The sequence below is a fragment of the Charadrius vociferus genome, unplaced genomic scaffold, assembly GCF_000708025.1.
Source record: "Charadrius vociferus isolate BGI_N301 unplaced genomic scaffold, ASM70802v2 scaffold7, whole genome shotgun sequence".
NCBI lineage: Eukaryota > Metazoa > Chordata > Aves > Charadriiformes > Charadriidae > Charadrius > Charadrius vociferus.
In genome coordinates this window covers 7,868,029-7,879,622 of record NW_009649308.1, presented here as the reverse complement: position 1 = coordinate 7,879,622, position 11,594 = coordinate 7,868,029, and the positions used below count along the sequence as shown (strand labels likewise).

At 39.4% G+C, this 11,594-nt stretch overlaps 1 protein-coding gene across 1 annotated transcript in view; it reads right to left on the bottom strand.

Moving 5' to 3' along the window:
• COL4A5 (collagen, type IV, alpha 5) overlaps window positions 1-6,648 on the bottom strand; it is a 58,082-nt gene extending 51,434 nt beyond the window's left edge. Inside the window, exon 1 of the mRNA XM_009889291.1 lies at window positions 6,577-6,648. Within this exon, the coding sequence (XP_009887593.1) occupies window positions 6,577-6,648 (72 nt within the window). The remainder of the gene's footprint in view (window positions 1-6,576) is intronic.
• Window positions 6,649-11,594: the final 4,946 nt, after the last annotated feature.

Genomic DNA, 11,594 nt, shown 5'->3' with positions numbered 1-11,594 from the left:
GGGAAAGAAAAACTTGTGAAGCCAAACAGTTAAGGCAAGAGAAATACAGGAGGCAACAGATGCTGCTAGTAAACAGCACTATTGAAACTATGAAATGAGTATTTTCCGAGTCCACTTTGAAAGTGAGCAGCAACAATGAGGGCCTTGCATGAGGAAACTGTTGCCAGAGCAACTCCTGTGGAGTTTACCAGCAAATTACCCCCAAGAGTGAATAGAGGATTTGAAGGACTGTGCTTGGGGAGAGCCGAGGGATTACACCAGGGAACTGTACCAAGCTAGTTACACAGGAAATAGCAGCACTGTAATAGCTATTTTTGATCAAAAAATTGGTTGGAGCAAGAAACGCGGGCAAGTTGGGTAGGTGAAGAAACCAAACTAATCCATGTCTCTGAAATACAGATGATGTTGGGGGAATTTTTGTTATTGTCTTCTACCTCAATAGTGTATAAAAGGATTCCATAAGTGAGAACAGTTTTCAGACACCGGTTCTGCCTCCAGACATTTCCTATTGCACACCTTGCACATATACTGTTTTCATGAAGATTCAGATGCTACATTTTTGCCAGGAAAAACTGCCTGTTGCCTTGCAAAAACATACTGAAACGGAGAAGACATTTTAAAAGTCTTCCCCCAAAAGTCAATGCCAAAAAAGGACATTTTATCATTAGGGATGTAATGAGATTGAAGTCCCTGGGTAGCATACAACACATTTTCTTATAGACGCAAAAAACTGACAGTCACTAGCAAGTTTTGCTTGCACAGAAAGAACTAAGGAAGTCTGGATATTTCTTGTTTCAGACTAGAAGCTACTGAAGAGAAACATAAATAGGAAAGGTTTAGGTCAACTCAGATTTCATCTTCCAGTGCTGAAACAGGATTGTTTCCATAGCAGAATAAAGATGCATCAGCTAGAAACCATCATTTCCTTGGGGAATGGGTGAGGAGTCAGGTTCTGATCTCCGTTAATGATAAATCCAGGGTAGCTGGCAATACAATTGCCCTCAATCAGCTACACAGATGTAGCAAAACTGTCAGCTTATAAATTTGAACATGACCGTTGCTTGGGGGATATGAAGAAAAAAAAATAGTTGGGAAACACACTAAAATTATGCTTTAAGCTGCAGCAAGATTAGTCAATTAAACAAGTATACAGAAAAATTAGGCATAGTTCCACACAATAGTTCACAAGTATTTAAGAAATCAGGGATAGATGCATTTTAAAGCATGCACAAGTCATTTACATTTCTAGAATATTTTCCTACAACCTAAATATTTACAAATAGAAATTATGAGAGAAACCACAACGTTTATTTACGTAGATGTGGTATACTTGTGGAAAGAAAAAAAAAAAAGACTTAAAAAAAGCAATAATATATTCAGGAAAGCAGCAGTTAGAGAGCCCATTTCAATGCCTAAATACACGCAAGAGCCTGGCTCTAACATTTGGCAATAGCACTACATACTTGCTTTCTACCCTTGCTATGAACACTGAACACCAGAAAGAGTCTAAAGACAGTTAACTAAGCTTTTATGAGATCATATATTAGGAACCTGAAACCCAGTTAAGTCTTTGGAGTTGCACCCCTTACATTGTGATCAAACCCAGTAAACTAAGCACCTTCTGAAGTTCTCCTCTAAAAGGCCATGGACTAACCATACTTAATAACTAAAGAACAGCTTGTTAATCAATTTGTTTAACTTAATTTGAATGAGTAGAACACAATAGTCCTGCTCATTGAAAATAGCATAATGTATTGGCAGTTATTTTAAGGGAGAACTGCATCCTAGGTGCTGTGAACAATATGGTCCCTCCCACCTCAAGCCACAGGTTTCCATCACAGCTACACAAAAAGCATTGTGGTACTGCATAACTTGCATGAAGGAACTGATCAGGCTGAAAACTAACCTAGTTTACAGAGAAACTTGTTTTCAGTGAGATCAGTTCACTGACAGCTCTGAACATGGCCACACAAGCCCCAGAGGAGAAACAGGAATACTCAGCTAAGGGAAGGTATGAAAGCTTATTTCAGCAGCACATACTACCCTTTTAAAGCAAAACCACAGTAGTCTTGGGGTACATGCCCTCTTAGTGACTAAGATGCATGCCGCTTGCTTGCTGTAGCCCTTGGCTCTCAGTCTTCATCAGCTGGAGCAGCTGAGATTCAGTACCACCCTCCTCCTCCTCCCCAGTCTCTGTGCAGCTGATCTTATCAGCATCTTTGGATCTTGCTTTCAGCTGAGGTAAAACCAGCTCAATAATCTACAAGTCCTACTGGTTTGTCTTAGAAATTGTTACATGTGCAGTGTTTATTGTGTTTATTTCTTTAGCTATCTTTTACTCATGAACTAGCATTAAAGCAGGTTAATCTCAAAAGCACAAGCAATATTTATTTAAAACCCAACCATCATCCAGTTCCTTCAGTGAAAAGCAATTATACACTTCTCTTCCAGTTGAAAAGTGAGAGCAATTCCTGTAAGCACCTGTGTGTAGCAGCTTAATCATTTACTTCAGTTTTAATACTCTAACCAGATCCAGTTCACTACTGAGCAGCTTACTGTGAGTAACAGCCCACTGGCTCCCAGCTGCAATCAATTTTTACTGACTTCTCCAGTAAATTCCTCTTATTTCTTCATTATACCATTTTAGGTATGTTTGAATTTTACACTATCCATTTTATATTTAAGTTTAGTAAGGTGGGCCTGATCAGAGGAAGAGAACTTTAGTGCCCTGATTTGTGCTATTTACAATAGGTTTCCAAAAAAGAAAAGCTTACTGCACTTTGATTCTCCAACAGATAACATGATACTGATGCTATAAGGGCTCATGGCAGAGGCAGAGTTAAATAAGAATCACTGGCAGCACATAAGCAGTTAAGTAAGAGCTGTGGCTCCCCAAGGCAAGACACAAAAATAGTTCTATTTGTTACAGTTCAATTTGTATTACTTTATCTGAACTGTTAAAATTTGGATATCCCAAAGGGAATGCTAGGATGCCGAGGAAAAAGGCTGCTGTTGAGTCTCAAAAGGAATGCATTAGGCTCTGCTAAGCTGAACAAAGCAGCACTTCTTAGTTGACTTAATGCAAGCGGACAGCAATTTGGATGTGGAAGCTGGTTGTGGGCCAGAAGTGAAACAGTGGAGCAGAAGCTCAGGGCTCAGCTGAGCATATTTGACAAAGCTTTTCCTGTCTTCCCAGTACAGGACCAGGTTCCATACGCCTGACTTCCAGTAGTTCTACAAGTACATTGTCACACTCTCAATGGGAGAATCAAAGAGGGGAGATTATTTAAACAGCTCCTTGCCTAATGCTCTTCATACACCAATTAGGCAAGGAGCTATAGAGTTTGACTCCTGGTTCAGAGGTTACTGGAGAAGGAAGCAGAAAAACCAAATGTCAAGTGCCAAATACAAAGAAAAAGCAAAAATTTGTTGTAGCAGCAGTTTATACTCAACTGGAATAAAGATAATATTTGCAAGAAAGCTAGGTTGAAGACAGTATCAGGTTTCAAAGCTTATATCAAAAGGGTAGAGTGGTAAACTGCGACAGAATCAACCTCCTAATCATCTTAAGATAGCCCTTGATGTCTTGTAGTAGTATAAGACCCTAGAAAAAAGTTCAAGGCTGTAAAAAAAGAAACCAAAGAATTCATAAAGAGAAAGCATTATGGATGTCAGTGACAGAGAACTCTTGTGGTTCCCCAGAGCTGAACTGCTGAATCCATCAATGCATCAAATACCGAGGGTTTGTAATTATAGGGCAACATAATGGGGTGTGTGCACATATGATCAAACCAGTTACACTAGCAACACATCATACTTAAATATGGGCTTTGCTTTTCGTTGTTCCTTTACATAAAATGTACATGATGGTCTGCAAGCTTCTGAAGGGCTGTTTAAAAAAAACAAAACACAAAACCAACCACAAAAAACCCCTCTGGAATGGCTCAGGATTACACTCTGTTGATCTTGATTAAGGTGGAAAATGAATCACAGTTCCCAGATTTCAAAGTGAACCTTCCATTCTAAGGGTGGAAGCTTGCCTTATATCTATCAGTTTACTAAGTGGGAGTCTCAGACATCCCTTCAACTTCCCTAAGACGACTCAGACATACAAAAAAGTGTGGGTTATTTATTAAAAGATTACACTTTGATTAATTTGCAGCCCTCTAAGAATTTTCCAGGAAAATGCAGAACCATTATATAAATATTTGGTCTGACATTATGCTTGTTTTACTGGAGGCTTTTTTCCCATCCCCGCTTCCTTTTCACAAAAGGTTATCAAGCTTCTCTCTTCTGCTCAGGATTTGCTATAATTCACTCCAGAAGAGGCCAGAGGTTGGAAACAAAATGTGGAAGAGTTTCTCCTGTGCAGTCCTCCTTGACAATTGGCTAGGGCAGTCTGGAGGCACAGAAACCAAACCCACCATACATAACAACACTTGAGAGCTTGATCAAGGTTCATATGCTCCAGTTGTTTGACTGTATTTGGACAAAAAGCACCCTCTGACTCCAAACAAACAGTCCCGAGATAGTCACCTTTCTCTGGTAAAGAATATGTTAGTTTCATTAAGTGATACTGAAGAACTTGAATGTATTGAGTGGGTCATGGTCCCTGCACGTGTAACAGTTGTATAAAGAGAAAGCTGAATCAGTGGGAGAAAATAATTATTTGATTTTACTTAGGAGGCAAGAAAATTTACTTCTAGGTTTTCCACACTAGCCAGACAATACCCATTTGCTCACTGAATTCACAGAATAGCTGTGCCTAGTCCAGAAAGAGACCAACTGAGAATTACAAAAGGGTTCTCCAAAGTTGTACCTGCTACAATTGTATTGGGAACATAAGCCTAATGCTTAAGTGCCTTCAGACTAAACCTGAAATAGTCCTGTGACTAGCATTAGGACACACCTGGTTTGGCCACCTGCATTTGAAGATCCTGTAGGAAAGCATCAATCAGGTTCATGTTTTGGCTAACCAAATCTAACTGAGAAAGCTTGGTATCAAGGGGATACTGTTCTTCACTAGGTAGGTAAATTGGGAATATATTTGATAAACTAAAAGCAAGTAAATGCCAAAGAATGACCTCATCTATCTGGATGGCAGGTGTGGCACCGAGAATTACTCTGAATTTTGAACATCTGCCTTGTTTAACCTCAGCCAATAGTAAAATTCTGCATCAGCACATTATAGGGCCAATGCAGTGACTGATTATTTTGCATTACTTTCATTCATTTGAGGTTACATTTGTTTATGCAGTGTCAAAAATTACCTTTGAAACGTGTCAGAAGTTAGAGCACTGAAGCCCTTCTAGAACCTTGCTAAGATAGGGTAAGTGGTTCGATAAGACAGGCTTATCGAACTCTTTGTTATCAGTTCACATCTTTAAGATGACTTCATGGTATGTCAAGCAAACTGTTTACAAGACTAAGAGTGGAAGCATTTCAGGCGGTCTCTCCCCCTTGCAGTGATGACAGCACATTCATGCCCTGTGACAACAGCAGTTACATGGAAATTATTTAACCACCATTTACTTACAACTAGGCTCCCACACTTGAGGAAAGGCTCAGTTCAGGCAAGTAGTGAGCTATGCATCTACACTACATTGTAACTAAGAGAAATGCTCAGTACCTGCCATTTCCTCAAAGGGAAAAAACTGTAAAACAATAGGAAATAATGATGACACAAATATGAAGTACTGCACAGACATATTGAGCTCAGGCAGTGAGACCGAAAGTCAAAGCTGCATGGGAACAGGAAAGCTCCGAGATGTCAACATGCATCTCTTGGCCTTAGGACGCTGGCGAGGCAGCCCAAAACAGCCTGTTGCACTGAATGAACCACACAGGGTTGTTTTGTGGGTCGGGGATGGTTTTTATTCTACTTGATCCGAGAACACATGTTTGGCCATTAACCAGGTGCTTACTTGGGTGGCAGCTATGTATGTTGGGAAAGCTGTATGCGAATTGTGACACTTCTACAGTCCAGCTGAGCACGTAGATAGCAACAGCAATCATCTGAATATACAGCTATACAAGTTATGAGGTAAAAAATAGTGCAAGTTCAGAGCACATTAGTGAGCGTCAACTACTTATGAGCAGGCAATGCAACCAAAGTGAGAAAGCAACCTACAGTCATTCCAATTTTAAATTCCCACTAAAGTATTACTAGCATAGCCATTATTGTACAATCTACACCTTAGCTTATCCACACTAACTAGTTAGAGCAGGTAGGCCTTGGCAGTAAATAGGAATTCTTTCCATTTTACTAGAATTTGTATCTTTTCTGTTTTTTACTCTCGCATAGCTAGAGAAATTTGTGCCACCCCACCCCATGCTTGAGAAAATTATACGAAATTCTGTACACGAGGTGGACCAGTTGGTCTGACTCAATACCTGAAGTCATTATAACAGCTATGATCTTTGGTGCATGCCCACATTATGGTCAAAAAAAAAAAAAAGAGACATGAGCAAGAAGTAAAAGCTATCATCCATAAGTTTCAGTTAACTGAAGTTGGCATATGGCTCAGTGGTTTGTGTATTGTTCTGCCAGTAAAATGAGAAAAAGGAGATATTTACCTTTTCACCTTTTACTCCACTGCAATCACATTTGGATAAAGATGTACACCCATGGCAAGCCTTTAAAGACATAAGAAAAAAAAAAAAGATGTTTTTAATCAGCATAAGACTATATGAAGGTTTCAATACTATTACAAAAGTTAGTCTACAATGTAAGCATACAAAATTTGTCATCTAGCTATTACACATGTTCAAAGCAGATACAGTTAACTGAAAGTTCAATCAGCTTTATTAATACCTATGATTGTATTTAAGTATATTACAGTTTCCTTGGAGATTTTTAGCTTATAGTTTGTGCTTAAATACCATTTACTCTAGGGCAAGGTACAATCCAACACCTATAGTCAAAGGGGCCAGCACTCCAATAAAACAGGCTCTTTGGCACATGCCTCCACACCGAGAAGAGTCCAGTTATGGTTCCTACCAGTAGATGTCAGTTTTTGCACAAGAGTTTAAGCAAGCCTGAAGCTTATAAGCATATTTGTGATAGTTATTGGAACGATACTTACTACACTATTAATTCTTCCCTCCACAGCTCAGTTATTAAGAAAAGGTTTAAAAAAATAAAACCAACCAAACACTAGATTTCATCTAGCTGCATTCATACTTCATTACAAAGCATGACAAGTCAGCTACAACAGCCCCCAGCATAAGGGGAGCGACAACCAGACATTAAGGGGTCAGAGGAGGGAGATACAGAAGCTTGATTCAGAAAGAAGATCCAAGTTAGGTCACCTTTCCATACCACATTTACTTTGTTTATACTCTTCCCCCCCCTCCCCACAAACATGATGGGATACTCATTAGAGCTCTGTGTTGATTTCAAAGATAAGCAGATGCGTTTACAGAAGCAAGATTTCTACAGTAAGTGATTTTTTTTTTTTGTAGAATGTCTCTACATAATACATGTGGTCATCAATTTTCAAAACTCTTTACAGTTAAAAAACATGACCCACATTAGAAGTTCACTACCTGAAATACTTTAGGGTTTAACTTGTTCTGAGAACAGGTGTGGCACTGTATTAAAAAAAAATACAGCACATACTTTAAAAGTTTGAAAAGCTGAGCATTTGGGGTCCTGCCCCCACCCAATAATCTACAGAGAACATTACGGACAAAGTTTCAGTGAAGCAGGAGACCAGTTGGTGTGTCAGATCTAAAGTATACCCACACTTGAATTCTAGTCTTCATTATCACAGAAGCATTTAGAGACTTGACCCATCACCTACCTGGCATTAGGAATGCCCTGGCTCTTAGCCTAAACACACTACCAAGCATCAGACTGAAAACACAGAAGTAGCTTAGTTCACCTGGAGCTACACAAACCCAGGATCAACTAAAGCATCTTGTAGCAAGAGGCAGAGCTTTCTAAGTACAGCAGTAGTGCTACAGAACACAACTAGGACATCTCTTCAAATCTTCCATTTGGCTTTTGTAATCAGTTTCCTGATTTGATGTATATGACAATTCAAAATACTTAGTCAACAGGGGTTTATTGAGCTATTTCCTAAAGTGAAAGTAAACCTCACTAGCCAGTTTAGGTTTTCAAAGATCAGACTGGACAAAGCCCCGAGTAACCTGGCCTGACCTCATGGCTGACCTTGTTTGGAGCCAGGTGTTTGGCTAGATGCCCTTCTGATGTTGCCTTTCAAACCATGTTATCCTGTGAATTTGTTATCAGATCCTTTTCACTTTTAAAAGTGGATTTTAAAAAAGCAAGTTCCTTGTGAACCAGTTTTAGGATTAATTTCGTTAACAAAGCTTCATTTAAAAGGGATTAACCTTAGTTACATGCAGTATTCCCTTGCCTCACAGTACAAGCCTAACCCAAAGAAATAGCCAGTCACCTAGCCTGCTATACAGCAGCGCGGGTTTCTTACTACAAGGATAGCGTAGTGACAGATACATGAAAGTCTTTGCTGCCTCCAGGAGGCAGGGGGAGGAAAACCAAAGTAAATCAGTACTCCTTAAAAATTACGAAAAGCTGTGCAGTGGTAAAACACACATAGGCTAAAATAACACACATGCAAAGCATGATCAAGATCCTACACAGCATAAGGAGAATTTTTTTTAGGTTAGGAAACAGAAGAGACTCATTTAGTCTTCCTCAGAGCTTCCAGCGAATGTTTCTAATAGAAATTTCCCGAATTTTCAAGTAGAAGATAACTGTTGGGGTGAACAGGAAAAGGAAACTGCAGAGGAAATAGTTTGAGATTGCACTGCCCCTTCACAAAATGAGTTAGATATACACAATTTTGTGAAGGCAAGTTCATAGACAATGACACTCAGACTCTACCCTTTGCTACTGTACAGTAAAACTGCAGAAAACTACATTGTTAGTACCAACACACCTTCAGCTGTGATCCTGTCAGCATGAAGACTACACAAAATAGATCAAATTAATAAAGAAAATGGAATCCTGGAATAATGTGGTATGGAAGGGATCACTCAAAGCAGGGCAACTTAGGGCAGGTTGCACAGGCCCTTGGTCCAGTTGCATGTTGACTAACTACAGTGGTGGAGATCCCACAGCCTCTCTAGGCCCTTGGTCTGGTGTCTGACTGTCTTCATGGTGAAACTCCCCCCCCCCCAAAAAAAAAGTCTCACCAGAATTTGCTATGTTGCAACTTGTATGCATTGCCTCTAGCCCTACACAGGATGAGGGAAGCCTGGCTCCATCTTTGCTATGCCCTCCTAAGCACAAAGACGATGGCCGTTGAGATTCAGCCCTTCCCCTGATGCCTTTTTCTCTCAAGTCGCAACACTTCCCATACACCCTGCCTCTCACCTCTGGGTGTCACAAAATAAAGCAGAGAGAATTGATCTTTAAGTCAACTTATTTAGAATCTGGGACCTACTTTTGCTGATTTTGAAAGAGCTGACAGAGGAAGCACCTTCCTTGCTTATGCTGGCAACAAATAATGGTGGATATGATGCCAAAAGAAAGTGTGTCCTTCCCAACACTGAGGCATTAAAAAAAGATAGCTTTTAAAGGTGAGTTTAAGTCTTCCTGTATGAAGTTTTTGAAGAAAGTGTTTCTGTCCCTTATTCTATTTGTAGTTTAAAGGAAAAAAGTGCTTTGGTTTAATCAATATAGTATTGTTTTGTTTTCTAAACCCATGACTGCCTTCCAAAGTCATTTATATATTCCGACTGGGTTCCTTACATTTTGAGCAGCCTCTTAACATATACAATTAGCCTGTCTTGAAGAGTCAGGCGTACTCACTGAATGACAGATAGGTTTGGATATCCAGTTCAGATGCATTACTCGCAGGAAGAGAACATGGTCTTTCCCAGACAGCAGTGAAAGGAAGCTAAAAGAAGTCTGTAATCAGAAAACTCTTCAAATACCCACTGTAATCAAATGGTAGTAATTTTTGGCTTAAATCCTGGGAAGATCTATTCACCCACAAGCTTATCAAGAAGTATTCCCTCAGCAGAGTCACTTATCATCCTGTACAAAAGCTGTATTTGGCAGATCGTGTTTCTTATTTGCATCAACTTGTATCCCCACCAAATTAAGTTGTGTGTGGTTTTTTTTTCTTTTTTCTTCAAACTCTTTGGTTAAAAGAGAAAAGGCCCTAAGAATTCATACTATATCAAGATCAATTCATGCCACTTACAGGTCATATTGCAGTATAGAATAAAAAAAATAAAGTAAAACATGTTGGCACAGCAAAAAGAAAAAGCTTAATGACCTATTCGAAGTGAAAACTTTTTCTTGTTTAGACTTTTCAATAATCTCAAGGCCTTTTTTACTTGGGAAAGCAGGCACAAGAATTGTGCTACAGGAAAACACATACTGCATAACAAGCTAGTACATGTTTGAAAGCCACTCAGTAGCCACAGGCTAGAGATTTCTGATGTCACAGATTTAATTCTATATCTCATATTAATGCAAATAAAATCCAGGCTCTGTATTATGCATAGCAATGCTCTGAATTTCTCCTGTACAGGAGCAGTAAGTTATCTACACCTCAATCAAACAAAAAACAGATACAATGACTAAAACACTTCAAACATAGGAAAATGTACGTTAAGAGCAAGATTTAGATGGCTAGCATCAGTAGTTTGCCCTTCATAACAGCTTAACAATCACTAGTGACTTACTGGGTTTTCAGATATGGAAAAATTAAGTGACTCCAAACCTCAGTGGGACTCCAAGTTGAACTTGGTACATTTATTGCAGGTTGGGGAACGGAACACATCACCTGCCTTGTATTAGGCAGCCAGAAGCCTTTAGTAGTAGTTCAATAGCTCTGGCCAGTAGGACACATTGTCTTATGTAACAGGGGTGATGATAAAAAAAATATTGGATGTAATAGTGAGTTGTGCTTTGAGAAGGAGCTGGTCACAATCTCCATGCCTATTAAAATCTTTCTGTTTTCAACTACACAAAGATGGATAAGGGATCAAGGCAGCTTAAGAATAAGACAAACTGCCCAGGTTTGCTTCTTACTTACCGTCATCCTGTTGCCTCCCCCACTCCCACCATGTACCTGTAAAGATGAACTTGCTATCATTGCCATTGCTGTACATTTGCATAGCCAGACACAATCAAGGACTCTAATTAATCTATTCAAGTTTAGCTAATCCTTTCATTGGATTTTCCTGACAGCTTCTACCCCATTGAATCCATGTGTGGAGAGCAAGTCCTTTTCATTAGTATATAAAAGGAGGGATGGTATTGGTTTACTGGTCAAAGGATAATTCTTCCAGAACAAGCTCAGTCTTTTGTGTCTTACACGCACTGAGGAAAACTGCTTTATGCCACCAACAGAATTGGGGGGTTTTTTTGTTTGTTTTTCAGTTTGAAGAAAAAAAAGTACACATTTGGAATCAAAGCCACTTCTTACTCTTGGCCACAGGTTTGTTACAGTCAGTTCAGTGAAATGAATAAGCCTAAGTTATCCTCAAAGTTTGTTTTGGCTAGAAGCCTGCCTTATGTATTGGGCACCCTCCTCTGCTTTCTCATCAGGACTCGAGATGGCAGTTACAAGGCAATTTCAGCATATACC